This window comes from Chlorocebus sabaeus, chromosome 20 (assembly GCF_047675955.1).
Source record: "Chlorocebus sabaeus isolate Y175 chromosome 20, mChlSab1.0.hap1, whole genome shotgun sequence".
In the NCBI taxonomy this organism is placed as follows: Eukaryota; Metazoa; Chordata; class Mammalia; order Primates; family Cercopithecidae; genus Chlorocebus; species Chlorocebus sabaeus.
Window position 1 is genome coordinate 130,548,366 of NC_132923.1, and position 24,474 is coordinate 130,572,839.

Below are 24,474 nucleotides of genomic sequence, written 5' to 3' on the forward strand. Positions count from 1 at the left end.
GCTTTGCGGGGGAGCGGGGCGTCGGGACTGGTGAACTTGAACCCCGAGATGGTGTCAACCCTGAAAACCTGGGCCCCTCTTTCCTTGACTGGGCGTGGGGTTCGTGCTGCCCCAGTCCAGGCATCCTACAGGCACCTGTCCCAGGAACTCACTTTGTCCTGCCCACACTGAGTCCTCCTTTCAGCCGGGTACCTGGTGGCCAGCACGTCATCCCTCTCAAATCATGGGGAACCGACCCCTTTCCTGAAATACAGAGTATTTGGTTGAGGTCATACAGTGAACCATAAGAACATCCTTCTCTACCTGTGTATGGGTTGGGTGGGGGATTTTTTCTTTTTCTTTTTTTTTCTTTTGGTGCCACGTTGTCCAGCCTGTGCTTCTCTCTTCAGCTGTGGTCGCCAGGGGCATGCGTGGCAGATACCTACTGAGAGCATTTCCCTGTTCCAAGTGATGAATGCAAACTCGTTTTTTTTCTTTTTTTTTTTTTTTTGAGACGAAGTCTCGCTCTGTCGCCCAGGCTGGAGTGCAGTGGCCGCATCTCAGCTCACTGAAAGCTTCGCCTCCCGGGTTTACGCCATTCTCCTGCCTCAGCCTCCGGAGTAGCTGGGACTACAGGTGCCCGCCACCTCGCCCGGCTAGTTTTTTGTATTTTTTAGTAGAGACGGGGTTTCACCGTGTTAGCCAGGATGGTCTCGATCTCCTGACCTCATGATCCACCCGTCTCGGCCTCCCAAAGTGCTAGGATTACAGGCTTGAGCCACCGCGCCCAGCTGAACACAAACTCTTAAACAGGAGCGTCACCTGGACTCTTGGAAGGAAACTGACACCCCACCAAAATTTCTGACCCTTCCAGAAAGTGACCTTGCTTTGGTAGACTCCAGGCTGAGGCCGCAGCCTCTCACTGGCCTATCCTTCCCAGGGGTGGGCCTGGGGGCTCGTGTGTTGCTGCAGCCTCCTCTTGCTTGGGCCTCCATGGCAGTTGGGATGCAAAATCCATCTACCCTTTCTCTGCTTCCTTATTTTGAAAGTGAAGCGTGGATACTCAAAACATCAGGAAGCAGTCAAGACCTCCCCCCTTCCCTGTTTCAGACTCTATAGAGTGTGAGGAATAAATGGACGTGGGCAGCTCTTGGCCCTTCTCCCTGGGTCTGTGATGCTCCCAGACATCTGGGAACCACTTAGTGAATATTCCTCTGTCCATGGTCCCAGCCACAGAGAGGCAGGTTACAGGACCTGGGAGGGAGAGGCCAGGGCTGTCTCGTAGGCTCTTACTCAACTGGATCTTTTCAGAACTCTTGTAATTACTAAAGGGTAGGGTATTTAAAACAAGATGAAGTTACTATCATTTTCTTAATATAGGAGGCTGGCGCCCACGCTCCGTCAGTTGGGATTAAATATAGAAATGGGGGCATCTCAGCTTGCTGCCCACGGAGCAGACAGCGGCACACGGCCTCCGAGCTGTGAACTGCTGCCTTGGATTTGCAGGCAAGCCTGACCCAGTCACGATCCAGGCCTTGGGAGAAGAAAATGAAGCCTCTATTTTTAAACCAGTTGACAGATCAATACTAAAAAAAAAAAAAAAAAGACGCAAAACAAAAACCTGTAAGCAGTTAAATGTTACAATTATAAAAATATCTTTGGTATCTAACATGTGTACATTAGTGGCCAAGAAAGTCTGGTTTTTTTCCACGTAATTCTTGAAACAAATGCAGCTCCAAGGACAGTGGGTTCTACAATTTTGTTGTCATCTTTTAAATTACAGATCTTGGGAGATGAGGACGGCCCGCGGTGGACTGTAATGTGCCAAAGTTATTTTCCAACGTTGGCAGCACCCGTTGTGCCTGCGGTGGGGGAAATTGATGAGGCTTTTCAGTAGGAACCTGGAAAGAAGCATCTTGGAGAAAACTCGGGCACTTGATATTTTAAATACAGCGGAAGAAAGTGAAAGGGAGACGGTGACTTCCGGCGCCAGAGGGCGGGTGACTCCCTCTGGCAAGGCAGGGGCCCAGGTGGGCAGTGGTGGCAGGAAAGGCAATTGTGAAGCAGGCACTGTGTTTTTCTGGGTTGTTTTCTTAAAATTTAGTTTTTTCAATTAACACATTGATTGTAGTGTCTTGTGTGTGCTGTCATAGACACAGGTACTGTGTGGTAGCAGTATTTACACGCAGGCCACGATGGGCACGTGGCTTTCTAATGATCTCACTTCGGCAGGGACCATCCAACCACATCACTTTCTCTTGGTGGCAAGTAACCAGCAGGCTCGGCACTAGGCCCTACAACAAGATGCCCAGGGCTGTGCCTCGCCAATAGGAGGGAGCGGAGCGCTTGTGATTAGCAGTGGTTGATTAGAGTCTCAGTTTTTATGAGATTACTTTCCTTCCCTCTAAGTAGCCAGCAGAGTTCAGCTGACACACAGACTGTGGTTTTTCTATGTTTTTCTCAAGCCCACTGGATCGCCACTAAAAAGTGCGTTTGTGAAAACAGACTTGGGTGGCTGTAGGCTGAGGCACTGGTTTCTCACCAGGTCCGTCTTCTCGGGTGGGTTTCTACTTCCGCCTCTGATCCGGCTGCCTCTGCTTCAACACCTGCAGGGACTGGGAGCCTTCACTGTTGCAAGGCCAAAGGCTTGATTTTTTAATTTTAATTTTTATTATTATACTTTAAGTTCTAGGGTACATGTGCACAACGTGCAGGTTTGTTACATATGTATACATGTGCCATGTTGGCGTGCTGCACCCATTAACTCGTCATTTACATTAGGTATATGTCCTAATGCTATCCCTCCCCCCTACCCCCTCCCCATAATAGGACCCAGTGTGTGATGTTCCCCTTCCTGTATCCAAGTGTTCTCATTGTTCAATTCCCACCTGTGAGTGAGAACATGCGGTATTTGGTTTTCTGTTCTTGCGATAGTTTGCTGAGAATGATGGTGTCCAGCTGTGTCCATGTCCCACAAAGGACACGAACTCATCCTTTTTTGTGGCTGCATAGTATTCCATGGTGTATATGTGCCACATTTTCTTCATCCAGTCTGTCAAACGCTTGATTTTTGGACCGTTCTAATCATTTCCCTGAGAAAGGTTATCTCATGAGTCGTAAAGTTGGCCTTGAGCTGGCCCAGGATCCTACTGTGACTTCTCTGGGAGGTGCAGGTGACCTGAAGTGGACAAAGATCCTTCCAGGTGAGATCCTTTGGGAGCTCAGAGCCCTCCTGCCTGCTCCCCTGGCCAGTGTCCGTGAGGCCAGCCCAGGTCTTGGAAGATCTCCTTGTCTGCCAAAGTCAGGATGCTACACCGTCCTGATTTCCCACTGCTCGTGAGTCACTGTTCCTGGTCCTTAGAATAAAACTCCAGGTATAGGGTATAATCTGATAATAGACATACGTGGTGGGATTATGACAGCCCCCCTGTCCTGAGCCCTAGAATAGCATTGACTCCATCCACCAGTCTTGGCTTTTTCCGTCATTGGTATAAGGTTGTTTCATAGCAGGTCTGCAGCTGACCTAAACTCTGCATGGTTTCCCAGGCTGCTGCGTGTGTGCTGGCTGCTGGGGCTGGAGGAGGCTGTCCCCGTAAATGTCACTGCCCAGCTCACACAGCAAGATCATTTTGAATGTGGGCTTGGTTTTCTGGCCGGTCATCAAGCTCACCTGGCTTTGGGGTTTCTGGGACTGGATGAGCTTTTCCCGCCCTCATCTGTGACTAATTCTTGACCCAGAGTGTTGTCTGAAGGAGCCCCATACTTTGCGGCCGCGGTAGCTTGCTTGGGCTGATCATGACCTGTTAGTCAGCCTGCATTCATTCATTCATCGATTCATTCATTCAGCAACCATTTCCTGAGCACCAGATGCCAGCTCCGCGTTGGGTCAGGGACACAGGGACAATGAGGCAGGTCCCCACCCAGGGCAGGCATCCGTGTCACACCACGCAGTGTGGTCTGGGGGTGCCGTGTGGAGCCTGCAGGAGCATGGGGGTGGGGAAGTGGGTATTCACGCACCAGGCACTCAACAGCTGCTCACATCTTCCCCTCGGGGTTGGCTGTCACGTGCTTTGGATCCTGTGAGGTTTTCAGTAACATGGGGTCCCTTGTGGAGTCTTATACCAACAAGCTAGCCTTTTGGATAAATGGGGCAAACCCCGGTTTGAAGGAGCTGACTACAACTGTTTCCATTTATTCTCTCATTCTGCTCTCCAGGATGGATGAACAAGGGGTTAATTGTAGGCACTTCCTAAGTTCTGAACATTAATTCCAACATGAACCCTTCCTTTCCCTCCTCCTTTGCCCACAGCTAAACCACCCTGAGTTGATAACACCAGCTGGTGACCAGCACTAGGCACTCTGGGTCTGTGACTTTGAACACTCCTTCCTGCAGTCATCTTGGGAAGAATTCCACTCCGGATGCGATGTCACCGGACAGGATGGGGAGGCAGCATGGCATTGCCTCCTGTGGCCCGTCAGGTCCCGGCCCATCCTACCCCTAGCAGTGTGACTTTGGAAGCGCGACTCTCCATGTATCTGTTGCCTGGTTTGTAGAATGGAGACAGGGAGGCTTCTGCCTCATCAGGTGCAGTCCGGTGAGACCCTGTGTTGGTCATTCTGTGTTTGTGGAGAGGGGCCGGCCGCGTGTCAGGAACGGGTGCTGTCTGGTGAGATTCCATGTTTTGTGGAGAGGGGCTGGCCGTGCATCACAGGATTGGGTGGGGTCCGGTGAGATTCTGTGTTTGTGCAGAGGGGAGGGTGCCAGCTGTGCATCATGCACTTAGGCTGCCTCAGTGAACAGACAAAGTTCACGGTTCATGGCACTGACCTTGCAGCCGAGTTCCTCTGTGTGACATGCTGGGCCGCGCCTGGCACCAGCTTCCCCAGCAATGCCAGCCGCTGCCCTCGGCGTCCAGCTCGTGGCCCCCAGCAGCATCAGGACCCTGTGTCTGCGTGCTGTCCTGGCTTCTGATGCTAGGCTTCGGTGTGCTGTCCTGTCTCCTGATGCTAGGCTTCGGTGTCCCTTCCTTTCTTCGTTTCTCTCTCAAAAACTTCTACTTGTCCCTGGCTCATTGGTTCCTAGGAGGACCCTGACTAGCTGCTGGCCGGCAACCTAGTTCCCCCCGAGGAAGGCCACATGTAATGCGCATTTAGTGATAAACTTCTCATGTACTCCAGCTAACAATGTGTCCCCCCAGCACACACGGTCCTCTTGTGGCTCGTCATCATTCCTGTGCTCAGCTGCTGTCACTTCATCACTAGGTTGCCATTTTCTGAATATAAATGGCCAGCGTTTCATGGCAAATGCGGCTGGTCCTGGCCCCCATCAGAGGCTGACGGAGCTTCTGTTGACTGCCCAGAGCAGTATTCCGTATTCAGAGTTGGTCTGTGGGAAATGCTGTGGAATTCCATGGCACACCTGTGCTGGCTGTGTGTGTGCATGGGGCCACTAGTCCAGCTGTTATGGTCACAAGTCAGTTTCTTTATGAGGCAGATCAACCTAGAATAACTCAGTCTGTGGGCTCCAGCTCTGCCGCTACCAAGCCCCTTAAACACACGCGCGCGCACACACACACACACACACACTCACACTCGCTCTCTCTCTCTTGCTCTCTCTCTCTCTGGCCACACACACACACACACTCGCTGTCTTTCCCTCGCTGTCTCTCTCGCTCTGGGAAGCCATGACCTAGTACCTAGTCAGGAGGTGGCCGCATGGGCCTCTCTGCCCTCTGTGTGTGGTGCCTGGTAAGGGGAGGCCGACTGTCCTCTGGATCCCTCCTTTGCCCACCTGAGCCAAGTGTGTGGGTGTTCAGCCAGCACGTGACCTGGTGTTCTGAGCTATTTCATTTTTCTTTCCTTTTCTGTTCAGCCTCCAAACCTCAGATCTGTCCCCAAAGCCCTAAATTAAATTAGTGTTCAGCTCAACAGATGTCCACCAAATCCCCACGTCCCATGATAGCAACTGCCATTACTGAGCAGCCGCATGGCCATCCCGTTTGCTCCTCAGTCACCTTGCCTGTGGGCACCATCACCTCCCTGCCTGACAGACACAGAGCCCACGGCTCAGGGAGGGCAACCTGCCTGCCCAAGGTCACCCAGCTGGCAGTGGCGGAGGTGATGGGGACTCACTCCCAGCCAGGCTGTGGCAGTGACTCACACGCTCTAGACAGGAATAGAGGGACTCAAGCCCCTCAAGCATGGGTGATGGGGCAGGGGGATTCATACCAGGCCTCATTCCAGACTCTGATCCTGAACCACACTGTGGTGGGGAGCATGCTGACAGGTGGGTGTGGTCAAGTCAGAAGCTGAGGCTTCCCCCTCCAAGGAAGCCCTCGATATTGACACACGGATGATCCTATTCTGTTTTGTGTTTTCACTTCCTTGCTGTCCTGGGCTAGGGACTTGGCCTGACCGTCCTCTACCCTGTGAGGCCTGGGCTTGCTGGGCCTTTATGGAGGCCCCTTGCCATGGGGGAGAGACCAGGACAGCCTGGTGGTGGCTTAGCCAAGCTGCACCTTCTATTTCCAATAACAACGTAAAACCACCTTGCAGAACTGTGAGAGCCAAGCCTCCTGAAGCCCAGAGGTGCTCTGCCCTGCCTGGCACATGGAGTGGCATCTTATTTGCTTGAGGGAGAAAATCTGGTGCCTAGGATTCTTTCCCCAGCCAAACAGCTGTTTTCCCAGTATTTCACCTGCGTTCTTTCTTTAGAATCGGACCTCTGTGTGACTTAGGGCCTCCGTTGTTCATTTGAAAATGGGAATACTGATTGAAAAATGGAGACACAGCTGGGCGCAGTGGCTCACACCTGTAATCCCAGCACTTCGGGAGACCGAGGCAGGTGGATCACTTGAGGTCAGGAGTTTGAGACCAGCCTGGCCAACATGGTGAAACCCCATCTCCACTAAAAATACAAAAATTAGCCAGGCATGGCGACAAGCTCCTGTAATCCCAGCTACTCAGGAGGCTGACGCAGGAGAATCGCTTGAACTTGGGAGGCAGAGGTTGCAGTGAGCCGAGGTTGCACCACTGCACTCCAGCCTGGGAGACAGAGAGAGACTCCTTCTCAAAAAGAAAAAGAAAGACGGGGATGCTGATGCCCTCAGCACAGGTTGAGCCGAACAGATGCACCAGGTCTTTGAAAGGACAGGCGGAAGTGCAGTGAATGTGAATCTGGTCCCTCCTCCCCTCACCTGTTCTACCTCATTTAGTAGCATCTTCTTTTAGCTCCTGTGAGAAAAGTCATGCTAGTAGAAACATAATGCTTTAATCGGTAACAGCCATGTCTCTGTTTTAGCTTTTTATTTTGGGAATACTCAGATATACACAAAAAACAGAGTGTAGAGCATCCCAAGCCCCTGGGTATTCGTCTCCCGGCACCAGCAGTGGGCAACACCTGCCCATTCCTGCCTCACCTCTTTCCCACTGCAGTGTTTTGAAGCAGATCCCAGATACTATATCTGAAAGATAACTTCCTACCTTGAACACCCACAATAGTGCTATCACATCCTCCCAAACACACTTATAAATCCTTAGTCTCGTCGAATACCCCATCAGTGTTCACGTCTCCCCAGTTGCTCATCTTTTTCTCCAGTCGGTAGAGTCCGATGCCCACAAGATGCGTGCCTCTCATTAGGTGGATATGTTTCTTGAAGAATGGGGTCTCAACTCGCTGCTCACTAGGCAGGAGTTGAGCAGCAGGGGGCCCTGGCTGGCCTCTGCCCGGGGCCCCCACTAATTCTGCTCTTTCCAGCTCCACCTGCTGGATGCTATGGGCATTTGATTCCCACCCTAAATGTGACTCTGTACGAGCCTGGTTTTCGCTTGTGGGACGGAATCTGGTTTTCTGCCTCTGTCTGGATTTTTTAGGAATCAGTCTGTGTCCTTGGCTGAGTGCAGTGGCTCACGCCTATAATCCCAACACTTTGGGTGGCCCAGGTAGGCAGGTAACCTGAGGTCAGGAGTTTGAGACCAGCCTGGACAACATGGCAAAACCCTGTCCCTACTAAAAATACAAAAATTAGCTGGGTGTGGTGGTACACATCTGTAATCCCAGCTACTGCGGAGGTGGAGGAAGGAGAATAGCTTGAACCTGGAAGGTGGAGGTTGCAGTGAGCTGAGATTTTGCCACTGTGCTCCAATCTTGGTGACAGAGCGAGACTCTGTGTCAAAAAAAAAAAAAATCATTCTGTGTCCTAGGGTGAATGTACCTAACTTTCTAAAATTTCTAATAGGTATTAAGTTGGTTAATATCACTTTGCTGCTTTTGTAAGTCAAATATGGTTGACTATTGGCAATTTCATGTAGTTCAACCTAAGAAAAGGTACAATTTAAGTTTTTAAGTGAAATAAGAGCCAGGAGCAGTGACCTACTTTACTCCTGTAATCCCCACACTTTGGGAGGGTGAAGCAGGAGGATCACTTTAGCTCAGGAGTTCGAGACCAGCCTGGGCAATATAGCAAGACCCCATCTCTACAAGAAAATAAAAAATAAATTAAAAAGTTATGGCTGGGCGCGGTGGCTCACGCCTGTAATCCCAGAATTTTGGGAGGCCCAAGTGGGTGGATCATGAGGTCAGAAGTTCAAGACTAGTCTGGACAACATGGTGAAACCCCATCTCTACTAAAAATATAAAAAATTAGCTGGACATAGTGGCACGTGCCTGTAGTCCCAGCTACTTGGGAGGCTGAGGCACGAGAATCGCTTGAACCTAAGAGGCAGATGTTGTGGTGAGCCAAGATCACGCCAGTGTACTTCAGCCTGGGGGACAGTGCAAGACTCCGTCTCAAAAAAAAAAAAGCTAAAAATTGAAATAATTTAATATATGTGTTGTACCCGGGATGAGAACTCGGTGGGGGGGGACCAGTATGTGCACAGTACTGGTTCATCAAATAAGAGAGACTGAGTAAAATCAGACATCTGCAGCCCAAGTATTCTCCAGTATGCTTTCAGTGAGTCTTTGTTTGATATTACAGCTGTACTGAGGATGATCCACATACCACGCATTTCACCTATTTAAAGTGTACTGGCCTGGCTCAGTAGCATGCCTGTAATCCCAGCACTTTGGGAGGTGAGGTGGGCAAACTGCTTCAGTCCAGGACTTTGTGACCAGCCTGGGCAACATAGCGAGACCCCATCTACAAAAATATTAGCCAGTGTGGTAACATGTGCCTGTCATCCCAGCTACTTGGGAGGCTGAAGTAGGAGGATCACCTGAGCCTGGGGAGATGGAGGCTGCAGTGAGCTGAGATTGCATCCGTGTACTCCAGCCTGGGTGACAAAGTGAGACTCTGTCTCGGAAATAAAGTGTACAAGTTGTTGATTTTTTTTTTTGTATATTCACAGAGTTGTACAACCACTGTTGCCATCAATTTCAGAATGTTATCATTACTCCTAGAAAGAGACCCTGTACGCATTAGTGGTCATTCCCATATCCTGCTAATCCCTTATCCCTAGGGAACCCCTAATCTACCCTCTGTCCCCATGGATTTGCCTATTCGGGGCTTTTCCTGTCAATGGCAGCATAGAATATGTGGTCTTTGGCGTCTGGCTCCTTTTGCTTTGCACAGCATTTTCAAGCGTCATTCCTAGTGCAGCGTTTATTGTTCCATTGTATGGATGGGCCACGTTTTGTTTCTCCATTCATCATGCGTGGGCCTTTGAGTTGTTTCCACCTTTTGGCTGTTATGCGTACATACTGCTGTGAAAGCTCTACGTAAGTTTCTGTTGAGCATGTATTTCTTCTGGGTATCTACCTGGGAGTGGAATTGCTAGGTTGTACAGTCCCTCTGTGTTTAGCCTCTTGTGAACCTTCAAACTGTTTCCAAAGCACCTGCACCTCTGGCTCCCACTGGCAGTGGAGGAGGGTTCTGATGTCCCCCACATCCTCGCCAGCACATGTTGTTCCGTGACTTTAGGATTGCATCCATCCCAGTTGATATTGGAACAAAACTTGCCCAGCAGGGTGAGATATCTGTAGAGGACAGGAAAAGGGCTGTTTTGTTAGTGGCTTGGCCTATCAGCCGTGGTCGTTTTTTTCAAAAGCTCCTGAGGAAACCCCGTGTAGTGCGTGAACCACAGCACGCGCAGCCGAACACCCTGCACCCCTACTGGCTGCGGCCCTTGCTGGTGGCTGGTGGGAGGGGAGGGCTTCATCTGTAACTTGTTTCCAGGATGTGGAATAGTCTCATCCGCCGCATGCCCCTTTCTCCGCAGGCGTGACCATGAAGCTCATGGACGAGGTTGCTGGGATCGTGGCTGCACGCCACTGCAAGACCAACATTGTCACAGCTTCTGTGGACGCCATTAATTTTCATGACAAGATCAGAAAAGGTAACCACTCTTCTGGCAAAGACGAGGGAGGCAGTGGCCTTCAACTGCTTGGGTCCCTGTACCAGTTTGTTTTCTGTTCACACCCAGGGTCACGTGGGCCGTGGCATGTGCCCGTCTGCCACAGGAAACAGGAAGCTGAGGTTTCTTGCTTTGTCCTTGCTGTTTGTCGACTTGATGTTTCAATCTGGTAAAATCCTTGACTCAGATATGATGGGGCCGTTATCCTCCTAAAGACCTGCCTAAACTCACCCTCTGAAAACACTCCACAGACAGAGCTCTGGGAAGGTCCTGTGCCTACAGCTGCCACGACCCTGGACACCAAGCACATTTCATTTTGGGAGCGGAATTAATGATTCATGATTTAGGCAGTGGCAGGGTCAGTACAGAAAAGCCCACAGGAGCCCCTCCTCAGCCAGCCCTGCCCATGCCACCCAGGGCAGCACTGGCATTGGGTGGTTTTTCCCCATGACAAAAATCTAACCCCAGCCACCTGGCCCCTGCTAGAAACGGTGCCTGCTGTCCCTGGGGTGCATGTGCCAGCTTGAGAGGCCAGAGGCCTCTGCAGTTTGTATGAGCAGAGATCACCATGCTTGTCTTACATTACTGTTCTCTGCAGAAGTAAAATGAAGTGCACCCGACACGTAGTGATTTCTGTCAGTGTCACGTCTGCTGAGATGAGGCCGTGCACACCCCCTGCAGCAGCACTGCCTCGCAGGCTAAGGGTGGCGTCAGCATTGTCAGGACCTGGTGCTGATTCTGAGGACACTTCCCTCACTAAAGCGGCTGGTTAGAGGAGCTGTTGGCTGAGACCAGCCTCGTGTCGTGGGAAGCAATAGAGTAGAAGAAGCGCAAGCTTGGCCCTCCTTGCCACAGCTCCTGCCCACCAGAGCCTGAGTAGGGGCAGACTCCCAGGCCCTGGGCAGGCCCACCTTGGTGCTCTCTCCGGCAGCCACTACCACAGAACATGCCTGGCAATGGGAGACCCAGGACTGGGGCAGAAGCACCTGAGATTGGAACGGTAGAGGGCCGCCTCCCTCCCTGGAATTACTGAGAGCAGGGTAGGCTCGCACATGCTGGATTTTGGATGCTTTGGGGTGAGGAGAAGGAAGGTCTCTGGCATTGCTTTCTTCCGCTTTGCAGAATCCTTTTTTTTCCCCACGACACGATCTCATTCTGTCACCCAGGCTGGAGTGCAGTGGCGTAATCTGCTCACTGTAGCTTGAACTCCCGTGCTCAAGCGATCCTCCCACCTCAGCCTCTCAGGTAGCCGGGACTACAGGCCAGCTCCACCATAACTGACTAATTTTTGTATTTTGTATTTTTTGTAACACCAGCAGCTCACTCAAAATATTTTCTTTTTTTTTTTTTTTTTTTTTTTTTTGAGACGGAGTTTTGCTCTGTAGCCCAGGCTGGAGTGCAGTGGCCGGATCTCAGCTCACTGCAAGCTCCGCCCCCCGGGTTCCCGCCATTCTCCTGCCTCAGCCTCCGGAGTAGCTGGGACTACAGGCGCCCGCCACCTCGCCCGGCTAGTTTTTTGTATTTTTAGTAGAGACGGGGTTTCACCGGGTTAGCCAGGATGGTCTCGATCTCCTGACCTCGTGATCCGCCCGTCTCGGCCTCCCAAAGTGCTGGGATTACAGGCTTGAGCCACCGCGCCCGGCCATATTTTCTTAACTGATAGATGTTTGCCACAAACATAGATCACAATGTCATTTTAGAATCCACCCAAAACAAGTGGGTCCCGTGTGTTTTAGCTTGTCCCCCACAGGCCTGCGCGGTGCGTGGCAGTGCCTGACACTGCGGGATAATCCGTGGCATCGTATTCCGTGCTGTTTTTTCTAGGACTCATGCCTGGGTAAATCACGCTTAGGGTGACCTTGTGAAATACAGATGCACAGCCCATAGTGGGAAACACGCACATTCCACAGGACTCGCTGTGCTCAGTTGTCCCTGAGTGTCCTTGGAGAACTGTCAGGAAAGAAATAGACTTTCCGGCCGGGTGCAGTGACTCACGCCTGTAATCCCAGCACTTTGGGAGGCCGAGACGGGCGGATCACAAGGTCAGGAGATCGAGACCATCCTGGCTAACACGGTGAAACCCCGTCTCTACTAAAAATACAAAAATTAGCCAGGTGCGGTGGCAGGCGCCTGTAGTCCCAGCTACACGGTAGGCTGAGGCCGGAGAATGGCATGAACCTGGGAGGCGGAGCTTGCAGTGAGCGGAGATCGCGCCACTGCACTCCAGCCTGGGCGACAGAGCAAGACTCCATCTCAAAAGAAAAAAAAAAAAAAGAAATAGACTTTCCAAGATGGTCACTCTGTTTCCTAAATGTCAGCCCCAGTCATCAGATGTTCTCTGCACAAAGCCCAGCGAAGCACCCAAAGAATGAAAAGGCAAGCTTTGTTAGAAATGTGGAAGCCGTTCAAGGGGGATCCTCCCGTCCAAAGTCCCCAGCTCAGCCAGGCACAGTGGCTCACACCTGTACTCAGCACTTTCAGAGGCCAAAGTGGGTGGATCACTTGAGCCCAGGAGTTTGAGACCAGCCTAGCCAACATGGTGGAACCCCATCTCTACTAAAAACACAAAAATTAGCCAAGCGTGGTGGTGGGCGCTTGTAAACCCAGCTACTTGGGAGGATGAAGCACGAGAGTCGCTTGAACCCGGGAGGTGGAGGTTGCAGTGAGCCGAGATTACACCACTGCACTCCAGCCTGGGCAACAGAGCAAGACTCTGTCGCAAAAAAAAAAAAAAGTCCCCACCCTCAACTCCTTGTACAACCAGAGTTAACTATTAAGGGGGAGTGCTAGGAGGTGTGTCGTGGTTCTTGGTCAATAGGAATCATTAATTTTAAGGGAAAACCAGGGACTGCAGTCCGGTCGAATGCTTTTAATAGGAATTAACTTAGCAACCTAGAAGACATCTGGGGCAACTCGGACGAGGAGCCGCTTTGACAAAGACTTTCCACAAGGCTTACAGGAGGGGACCTTCATTTTCAGAAGCCAGAGTTCCTGGCAGGACATTCACTTGCATTGGCTTCCTTCACGCAGTGAGGATGCAGGGCAGGCTGGGTGGGCTCGCCTGATTCCCGCTGTCCTGAGCCACACCCAGGGCCTGACAGTGGGCCACCCAGACCCCCACCTCGTCTTGGCTTTGGCCAGGGCCTCCTGGGTAAAGCACTGGGCCCTTACTAGGAACAGAAAGACTGTTGTTTTCTTCGATGACATCTTGTTTTGTGTATAGAGGAATCTGGACCAAACTGAAATAGCAGCCATGGAGTCTGGCCTGTTTCTGTGCCAGCGTCCTCCAGGGCCCACTGGACGCTGTCACATCCGGGGGCCATTGAGTGCTGTCACACTCGTGTGTTGTTTTCCAGAGGATTGTCGCACCTGCCAGGTCATTTGCAGGGAGGCGAGGGCTGTCCTGGCCGAGTGGGGCCTGGGTTGTCAGAGCAGGGTATCGTGCTTGCCCCAGGACACTGCACCTTAGATCAGCGCGCTGCCTCCCACGCTTGCCCCTCTGTAGGGAAACAGAGCGAGGCTGTGGGGAGAGGCGCGGCCCCCGCTGGCTCTGGGTTCTGGGTGGAACTGGGCGGGTGTGTGAGAAACCGCAGGGGCCTCACAGTTTCAGTGTGACTTTCTCACGACTCTGCTGGGGCTGCTGTACGCCCTCGAGCCCCACACCTGCCTCTCACTTCGACCATATCACGAAGGAGGCCTCGAGGGCCAGACCCTGCTGCCATGTCGGGCGGGGGCACACATTCTTGTGGACTGTCCAAGTCAGTGTCAGGAGCCCAGGGAGCTGCTGGCAGGCACGGAAACCTCACCTCGGGTTGCACATGGTGCCTGGCAGAGCTGTGTACTGTAGAGAATGGGCATTGCTTTCTGGTGGGCTCAGAACAATAGACATCTGTTCACCCCCAGTTCTAGAGGCCAGAATTCTGAAATCAAGGTGTCAGCAGGGCCAAGGTCCCTCTGAAGTCTTCAGGGAAGGATCCATCCCCGCCTCTTCCAGCTTCTGGGAGCAGCAGCTCTTCCTTGACGTTACTTGGCTTGTGGCTGCGTCACTCTGGTCTGTCTCTGTGGTCACAAGGCCTCCTCCTCTGTTTCTCCTCTTCTGTCTCTTATAAGGACACTTGTCATAGGATTTAGGACACACTTGGAGAATCTGGGGTGATCTCATCTCAAGACTTTTTGCTTAATTATACTTGTTAAGGTATAATTAAGCAAAGGTATGGTGGCTCAAGCCTGTAATCCCAGCACTTTGGGAGGCCGAGGCGGGCAGATCACGAGGTCAGGAGGTCGAGACCATCCTGGCTAACACGGTGAAACCCCCATCTCTACTAAAAATACAAAAAGTTAGCTGGGCGTGGTGGCGGGTGCCCATAGTCCCAGCTACTCGGGAGGATGAGGGGCAGGAGAATGGCGTGAACCCGGGAAGTGGAGCTCATGGTGAGCCGCGATCGCGCCACTACACTCCAGCCTGGGCGACAGAACAAGACTCCATCTTAAAAAAAAAAAAAAGGCCCCATTCTGAAGTTGTGAGTAGATGTATCATTTGGGGACCCACTTTCTCTCCTTAAAGCTCAACTCATGTAGACACTAGCTCACTTCCACTTTTAGAAAATCATGAACTTGGTAAAATCCCCTCCGGGATTCACCAGCCCCAAGCGGCCTCTGTCTCAGTGGATGTGGGACCCACTCTTGTGAGAGCCAGCAGTGAGATTGGCGTCAGCCTGGAGAAGGGGCCACTCTGAGGAATTCAGGGGGAATGACTGCAGCAGGCCCCCAGCCCCCCACTTTTGAGAAGAGCAGTCAGACAGCTGGGAAGGGGGCTGGCTCTGGACCCTGACTCCAGAAAGCAGCCCCACTAGAGCCAAATGAGCGTCTCTACAGTTAGCAGGCCTGGGGGCTACTGACGAAGGACTGGGGTCTTTCCTCTAAATGGCAGGGAGTCGGGGTCAGTGTCAAAAGTGAGAACGGATGTGACGTCTCCTCCATAAGCCCCAGAAGGCAGCGGTTTTGTAATGACAAGAAATAGTTGCATAGACCGAGGGTTGCAGTTCTTTGTGTTGGGGCATTGTATTAGTATTAACCTTAAGTCAAGTATAAATTTAATCTGCATAAGGATTACTTTTAAAATCATACGTTTATGGAAAAGATGCCTGCAGGTGGACTGGGCACATCCAGGTGGTTGGAGCCCTAGGGCCATGGCAGCCGTTCACAGCCTGCGCCCCCTCATGTGAGCAGCCCTGAGAGGCCACTGGTCCCCCTGGGAGGAACCCCCCTACCTCCCACAGGCTGATCTGCCACAGTGGGGAAAAGCCCAGGAGTTGAGACCCGTTCCCAGTCATGTGGCCTCTGTGAGTTCCCTGGGGCTGCTGCAACATTTCCATACACAGTAGCTTAAAACAGCCCGCACTCGCTCTCCTGTAATTCTGGAGGTCAGAAGTCTAAGGCAGGTCCGCAGGCTGCATCCCACCAGCAGGCTGGAGGGAAGAATCCATGTCTCGCCTTTCCCAGCTTCTGAGCCGTCCACATTCCTTGGCTCATGGCGCCGGCCATCCTCCAGCCTCTCCTAACATCATCCCATTCCCCACCTCGAGCTGACACTCCTGCCTCTCTCTCATAGGACCCCTGTGATCTATCAGGCCACCCGGGTACCCCAGAACAATCTTCCCGTCTCCAGGGCTGTCACTTAGTCAATGTCTGCAGAGTCCCATTTGCCATGTGAGGTCAGAGGTTCTGTGGTTCGGGTGTGGGCATCTTTTGGGAGCACATTATTCTTTCTTAGCAGGTGGAAGGTGGTTTTCTGATTTGTCCATTTCAGCATATTTTATTAGAAAAATAGCTGGGCCTGGGCACGATGGCTCACGCCTGTAGTGTTGTCTACTTAGGATGCTAAAGTAGGAGGATTACTTAAGTCCAGGAGTTTGAGACCAGCGTATGCAACACAGTGAGACCCCTGTCTCTTTAAAAACAAAACAAAAAACAAAAAAAAAGCAGGCTGGTCACAGTGGCTCACGCTTGTAATTCCAATACTTTGTGAGGCTGAGGCGGGAAGATCACTTGAGCCCTGGAGTTTGAGACCAGCCTGGACAACATGGTGAGACGCCATCTCTACAAAAAATTTAAAAATTATCTGGGCTACTCGGGAGGCTAAGGAAGGAGGATCACATGAGCCCAGGAGGCAGAGGCAGAAGTGTGAGCCGTGATTGCGCCACTGCGCTCAGCCTGGGTGACAGAGTGAGACCTTGTCTCAATGTAAAAAACAAAACAGGCTGGGCCTGGTGGCTCACATCTGTAATCCCAGCACTTTGGGAGGCCGAGGCAGTCTGATCACCTGAGGTCAGGAGTTTGAAACCAGCCTGACCAACATGGTGAAACCCCGTCTCTACTAAAAATACAAAAATTAGCCGGGTGTGGTGGCAGGTGCCTGTAATCCCAGCTACTTGGGGGCTGAGATAGGAGAATCGCTTGAACCCAGGAGGCAGACGTTGCAGTGAGCCGAGATGGTGTCACTTCACTCCAGCCTGGGCGACAGAGCCAGACTCCGTCTCAAAAAAAAAAAAAACCAAAAAACCACAAAACAGTGGGAATGTGGAATGGAGACGCCGGACCTGCGGGTTGGCTTCTCCAGATTTAAGGCAGGAAGTGCTTTGGTTTCTCTCCTTCAGCCTCCCGTAAAACTGCCTCCTTGGGAGAGTGATCTTTTGTGCGATATCGGCCAAGTGCCAGGCCCCGTGGCTGTGGCTTCCCCTTGCTCAGGTGGGGTATCTGTCAGGAAGTTACACGGGCAGCTTTGCTTCATCCAGACATTGGCCCAGGGGTTCAGAAGATAACTTTGAGTTTCAGCCACAAAGGGCATGTGCCTAGGAGGAACTTACAAACTTGGGGTACTTGTCATGACTGGGAAAGGCCTCACCAGCAGCCACAGAGGCCACTGCCACCCTGCCGTGGGCCCAGCTCTGTTGGCTGCAAATTCGGCACTTGCGAACCAGACTCTTCCAGGATGCCCCACACTTGCCTGGACCACAGAGGGCCACCTCTGTTACCCTCACCCCTCACCAGCCCAACCCAACACCACCTCCATTGTCACAGCCTTTTGACGCCAGGGACCTGCTGTTCCTCTGCTCACAGCCTCCGTGGCTGCCCGGGACACGCCACATTCAGCTCCAGTCCCTCCAGCTGGTACTTCAGGTCTGCTAGGACAGGCTGCCACTTGTCATAGCTGTCCCCTTACACCTGTGCACCAACTGGCACGGCCAAGCACCTATGGGGTCCTTAGCAGGTGTGTGGCACGTTAAACTCTCACTAGGCAGTTGGAGCGAAGGTAGGACCGCTTCATCCATGTGACTGGATCTCATGGGAAATGTGAAGTGCCCACCCAGCAAAGATGCGTGGAGTTCCCAGGCCAGCAACGGAGTTGGTGCTGGGGATGCGAGGGCCATGACAGGCGGGAGCCCGCACCCAAGGGACCAGCATAAGGGAAGGCACATGGAGCCCAGCCCACTGGCACCCACAGAGCGGGAGAGCCTCTGCCCCCTGGCAAGCAGAGGATCCCGTAATGGGAGCTGCGGGGTCACTTGCTGTGTGGATTTTTTTTTTTTTTTCAGTTGTGACATTAAAATGCCCAGAGATAGCTGGTGTGAAAAAGTTCTATTGTTACCTTCAGTGTAATCGTTTTGGAAGCACTTGGTGAGAAAACATAAAGTTGACGTTTTCTTGGGGAGAAACGATCTCCACTATTAGGGTGAAAAATGAGGAGTCTTCTACAAAAGGCCTCGGGGTGTGTTATGTAAGAAATACGAAGTCAGTTCACTGTTTCCAGGCTTTTCTTACGAAAGTTAACAACCACAGCTCTTTTTGGAGTGTAAACGCTGAGCTTTTCCTAAACTCTGAAACACTTGGCAACCTCTCTGTCTTGCTAACAGCTTTTTTTTTTTTTTTTTGCTATTATTTTGTTTTCTTTTCCAAATCTCTGGCATACTGCTAAAATCTGGCTGCTGCCGCCCCTGGAGAGATGCCCGTCTGCTGGGGGAGTCAGGCTGGGGTACCTGCCAGTGCTCACGGGCTGTGCCATTCCAGGCAGGCTCAACAAGTACTTAAAAACAGAAAGCGGCTGTAATTCATAATTCGGCTCACTATAGGCACCGATATATTTAACTGTACCTAATATGACATACTTGATGCCAGGCATTGTGCTATGTGCTTCATAACATTTACTTCTCACGCAGCCCAGGGAGACAGGGACTGTCGCTACCTCCCTTTGTTTTTGCCATTTGAAAGCTGCAGTTCCGAGGGGTTAAGGAAGCTGTTCACGGCCATGGAGCTGGTTCCAGGTGGGGCTGGGAGGGCAGGCCCAGCAGTCGGTCTTTGGGACCAGAGCTCTGAGCTCATGCTTTGGTCCCCAACGACCTGGCCTGAACACCCCCCGGCATCCGCTGTCAGGACCTGGAGTGTGAGTGATGAAGCTCGACCCTCGTTGATCACACACGGCTACAGCCATCTTTGAGGCCTGCGCTGGACTGTTGAGTGACTGCAGCTGGTCCCCGTGCGCTTGTGCCGGAACTCCTGGCTCTCAGCAGCTTGAAAATGCATCGTTAAGGGCTCCCACAGTTAGCGGGCTCAGGCCCCAAGGAAGACACTGCTGGGTGGTGTCCCTCCTGACAGCTTCAGCCCAGGGGCCCTTTTTGCTGCTGAATTCAGAGGCAGTCAGAGACAGACACTGCCATCTCGAGCCTGCCTGTGCTGCTGTCTCAGGGTCTTTGACCTAGTCAGGTCTGCAAAGTCCTTTTTGCTGTGTAAGGTCACATGTTCAAAGGTCCAGATGAGGGGGGGACATCTCCCAGGGTCATTGTTCTTCCTCCCACAGTAGGTAGTTAGTCCTACCTGACTTAAAGAGACAACCAAGGCTCCAGCCACCTGTGCACTCTGCTTCCTCCTCCTCCAAGCCCTGTGGGCAGGCAGGGACCCTGGAGAGGGAGAAGGGCCTCCTCAGCCCTGGGTGGTTTCAAGGCAGCTGGAGAGGAAGCGCCCCCTCACCCTGTCCAGGCCCCTTCAGCCACAGACATTGGGCCCCTGAGAAGTTTGGGAGGTTCGGGAGAAGGGAGTAGAGGCAGCGAGCCTTCCTGCTTCCCCAGCCTCTCGGAGTGTTTGCACTGGAACCCAGGGCGGGAGGGACCTTATGGATTGCGGTCCTGTGAGCACAGCTGAGCCCCGCCTCTTAGACCACGCTCTTGTTGGGGTGCCCACAGTGTTCAGCACAGAACGCGCAGCCAGAGCTCCATGTCGGAGCTGCTATAGCCGCTCCCATCCTGGAGCCCAGGGATCGTGGGTAGGGTTTATTTTTGTTTGTTTGTTTTGAGACAGAGTCTTGCTCTATCACCCAGGCTGGAGTGCAGTGACACGATATCAGCTCACTGCAAGCTCCGCCTCCCGGGTTCACGCCATTCTCCCGAGTAGCTGGGAATACAGGTGCCCGCTACCACGTCCAGCTAATTTTTTGTATTTTTTAGTAGAGACGGGGTTTCACCGTGTTAGCCAGGATGGTCTCCATCTCCCGACCTCATGATCCACCCGCCTTGGCCTCCCAAAGTGCTGGGATTACAGGCGTGAGCCTCCGCGCCTGGCCGGTGGGGTTGTTTTTAAGGTTTCATGAGCTGAAAAGATGAAACCTCTCTTACTGATGCAATAGCGCATTGTATTCAGTTGGACAGCGTGGGAAGCAGCTTCTTGCCTGGTGTAAATGTGTCTGCTAAGAAAAAGCAAATCATAGGGAGTGATTTGTTTCAACGTTGCTTCTTATTCCTTCGTGGTATGATTGCTTTTACCCCCTGCAAGCCTCTCCAGCAGAGCCCCTGGGGCACACTCAGGCCCCACCCCAAATTCCTGTCTTGGGCCTGTCTGGTGACATAATGAGTGTGGGCAGCTGACATCAGTGGGGCCTCACAGCAAGGATAGAACCACATGGGTTGACTGTGTCTCCTTTAGAAATGTGGAAGAAGTTACCCCCCAAATGCCCAGGAGGCCTGTGGAGCCCCTGATGAAGGAGAGCCACTGTGAGTGGGTCATGGCTGGGTCTCCTGCTGCCCTGCATTCTCTGAAGCTGGGTGCATGGGGAAAGCATTTGCAGACGAGGAAACTGAGGCACAGTGCAGTCTCCTGGCCTGCCCCTGTTCAGTAGCCAAGCCTGGATTTAAACCCAGGCCCATCTGACTCCAAAGCCGTGGAACTCGGCTCCTCCTGCACGGCTGCGTCGCCTCCAGAGACTGGCCTTGACAGGTATTTGCTGCAGGGCCTCGAAGAGCCCTGCCTTTCCTGGTGAGACACTTTGTCATGAATGTCTGGCTTCATCAGGGCCCTGGCTGCTGTTCCTGCAGAGAGGTTCAGAGAGGACCAGGTGCTCCCCTCTGGCCGCCTTCCCCAGAACTAAACAAGCACCCACACCTGTCCGAGGTGGGCACTGATCCCCTGCTCGGTGGGAGATGCTGTTCTTGGTTAATCCGTTTTCACCTCAAGCTGGTCCCTCCCATCTTTTAAATAAACCCCAGCCACCTCAACTGCAGGTGCATTTGGACGGGTGACGTGGTGGAGCCATCCCAAGGCAGCGCCTCCACTCGTGGGCTGATTGTCAGGACTAAGAGGTCTTTTTGCCCCCACAGAGCCCTCCGAGTCTTGGCTGCCTTGTCATGGCAGGGCCTGGCATTGCTTGGGGTTGTGTTTGCTTTGCTGGTTTCTGAGGCAGGTGCGTGGAAGTGGATTTGGGGTTCTCTCCCCTTCCTTGGATGGGCCCCACAATGTCCCAACTTTGCCTAGTGCCAGGTTCACCACAGGGTACAGACAGACACTACTGGTATACAGGGCAAGTGCGGACCCCCCTTCCTGCCCTTCTCATGCCTGGGGGGAGGGCTGAATCAAGGCAGACTTCGTGGGAAGGAGGCCTGAGCTCCCCTCATTGCTGGGAGATCCTGAAGCATCCTGACCTCCGCGTGACACGGCCAGGTCTGCAGGCAGTGCTTGTTGGGCCCTGCCTCTGCCTTTCGTGTCAGGTTCAGTGCTCCCGAGAGCCACCTGGACACATTGTCTTCAGCTCTCTGATGCATGACCAGCCTCACCCGCCTCCACATTTGGTGGAGGGACCTGTGGGCATTGTCATGATTTGACTGGCAGCCTGGATGGTCCAGGCTCTGACCTAGTGGAGGAATGACAACGTGTTGCTGCGCCGTGGAGGAATTGGCAGGAAGGGTAGAGCCAGTCTGGGCTGCCCCGTGGGGCAGGTGATGGCCAGCACTTGACTGCCCCCAGGCTCTCCACCCGCTTGCAGGGAGGCAGGGAGGTGGACAGGTGTGGGACTGCAGGGCGGGCTGCTCCCAGGAGTGGCACTGAAGTTGAGACTGGAAGGAAGTACCAGCTACCAGGGCTTGGAAGGGGCTGTTGGCCATGTTCCTGGGCATTCCTGATCCTGGCCTGCTCAGCATCCGCTCCAGGAGGATGCAAACCTGGGGCTCTAATGGGGCTCTGGCCAGCTTGAGTCTGTGGTGGCCTGGTGTCCACATGTGACCCACACCCAGCCCTCGTGGGTCACCAGAGGGTTCCAGCCTGTCAACTGGATACTTGCTTTGGGCCCCCTGGGCCCGGCCCTGCCGTCATGAGACTTCCAGGCTAGACGGAGACAGACATCAGTGAAACAGACAAGCCAACAAGTGTGCCAGTACCAATGGGATCACTGGCTCTGCAGGAGCGGAGGACTGTTCTAGAGGGGGTGCAGCGGAGGGGGTTGCACCATTCTGGGCAGCTCCCTGGAGAAGGGATGCTTGAGCCGAGGTACAGAAGATGAACCAGATGGGGGTGGGAGGAGAGCTTTTCCAGGGAGAGGCCACGGGGGCCAGTAGCTTCACGGAGCTCACAGAAGGCCACTCTGGTGGGGTGTGGAAAGCGGGAGGCAGGCCGAGGCCAGTTGCTCGGCACCCCAACCCCATCTGGATGGATGTCCATCCCCAGGGAGGCCTCGATGCTGCAGGGGACCTCCATGTGACCTGGAGGAGGCGGAGAGAAGGATTTGGTGTGCGCCTCAGCTGCCATCCTGGAGTTGACAAAGTGCCTGTAGCTGGAATTCTTTTTTTTTTTTTTTTTTGAGATGGAGTTTCACTCTTGTCGCCCAGGCTGGAGTGCAATGGCGTGATCTCAGTTCACTGCAACCTCTGCCTCCCAGGTTCAGGCGATTCTCTTGCCTCAGCCTCCCAAATAGCTGGGACTACAGGCATGTGCCACCATGCCTGGCTAATTTTGTATTTTTAATAGAGACAGGGTTTACCACGTTGGTCAGGCTGGTCTCAAACTCCTGACCTCAAGTGATGAGCCCGCCTCGGCCTCCCAAAGTGCTGGGATTATAGGTATGAGCCACCATGCCCAGTCTGTAGCTGGAATTCTTCAGGAAGGGCTGGAGCAGGAACAGAGCCCTGCGGGTGGGAGCTGGTCCCCCCGAGGTCTCCTGGGACGGTCCCTTCCCAGAGGCTGCCTGTGAGACCCTGGTGTCATGTGTGGGATGTGCCTTCTGAGCCCAGGGTCTAGGAGACGGGACACCCTAAGCCAGGGCCCCTGGAAACTCTGGGCTCTCTCCTGGTGACTGGGACTTGTGATTCGTCTGTCAACCCTAGGTTTCAAATTAAGTCCCAGCCAGTGACCACATCAGGTTTCCAGTTATTGTTGTTGTTTTTGTTTTTTTTTTGTTTTTTTTCTGAGACAGGGTCTTGCTCTGTCACCCAGGCTAGAGTGCAGTGGTGCGATCTCAGCTGACTGCAGCCTCCACCTCCTGTGTTTAAGCAATGCTCCTACCTCAGCCTCCCGAGTAGCTGGGACCACAGGCGTGCACCACTATGTCCAGTTAGGTTTCCAGCTTTAAAGTATCTTTGTCTTGCCAGCCAACCTTATGACCTGTGTCTTGTTTAGAATAATGATGTTGCTCTCTGAAGGGTGAAAAGTCTCAGGTTTTGGTTGTAATTGAAAGTTTTCCTGACATTTATGAAGTGTTAATTGTATTATGGACCACAAGAGGTTCTCCTAGACAGCATTCTCTTCTTTTTGTTGTTACATCTAATGCTTTTATAATCAATCTACTTAGTTGTTTAAAGTCATTGTTGATTGCTGTTAGGAGTTTCTTCAGATTTCTAACACAGCAATTACGCCATGAGTAGCCAGGATCTAGCCATGGCAGCAGTGGCCGAGGGGGGGTCTTCATGGGTAACATCAAGAGCATGTTTTTGGAGCCTGGGCGAAGTGGCTCACACCTGATTATAATCCCAGCACTTTGGGAGGCCAAGGCAGATGGATCACTTGAGGCCAGGAGTTCTAGACCAACCTGGTCAACAAGGCAAAACCTCATCTCTACCAAAGATACAAAACTAGGCGGGGCGTGGTGGTGCACACTTGTAATCCCAGCTATTTAAGTGACAGGCATGACAGTCGCTTAAACCTGGGAGACAGAGGTTGCAGTGAGCTGTGATCGTGCCACTGCACTCCAGCCTGGGCAACAGAGCGAGACTCCGCTTCAAAAACAAAAGCACGTTTTCTGTTGCTCCTCAAAACTAAGAGCCAGTGTTCGAAGACCCCTAGAACCTGTCCTCCTGCAGGCACCACGCTCATGGGTGGCCCCGGTGTGTGACCCTGTGGCCTCAGGAAAGTTCTTGTTGGTTTCTGCTCATGGAAAGGGCTTGTTCCTGCTTTTTGGCCTGTGACTCCCAAGTGTGATACGTGGTTGTTGGTGAGGGATGTGGGCAGGGCATGTGGGGAAGAAGGGAGAGATACTGGGAGACCCTCAGGGCTGACCCGTTGAACCTTCTAGCTCCTTAGCTGGGGCCTGGCCCATGGCCTGCCCTCCTCCCGGGGTGTGTCTTGTGACTGCGGGCGCTTTGCACGGGACTCTATACCTTACAGCTCACGTAATGCCTGCTGGCGCTGACCACACAGCTCCTTCCTCCTCTCCCAGCACTGGCACGAAGCACTCCCTGTAAGTATGAAGTTGAATGAAGCTTGGATCGTTCTGATACTTTTTAACATGGAATAACCGCTCTTGCCTCTGACCTGCTAACCGCCCCCCAACAGCCACCACCTGGCCGCTTTCTTGCTCTGGGTCTCTAAACCTGCCTTTTGAGGCCAGTCTCG

General features: G+C 52.8%; 1 protein-coding gene across 3 annotated transcripts in view; it reads left to right on the forward strand.

Moving 5' to 3' along the window:
- The window catches only part of ACOT7 (acyl-CoA thioesterase 7), a 132,874-nt gene that overhangs the window by 90,397 nt on the left and 18,003 nt on the right, over nucleotides 1–24,474 (forward strand). For 2 of the 3 annotated variants that reach the window (XM_007980774.3, XM_073007894.1), the window contains exon 7: nucleotides 10,198–10,314. The exons of the other annotated variant lie outside the window; for it this stretch is intronic. In XM_007980774.3, coding sequence (XP_007978965.1) covers nucleotides 10,198–10,314 — 117 coding nt within the window. The remainder of the gene's footprint in view (nucleotides 1–10,197; nucleotides 10,315–24,474) is intronic. 3 annotated transcript variants of the gene reach the window in all.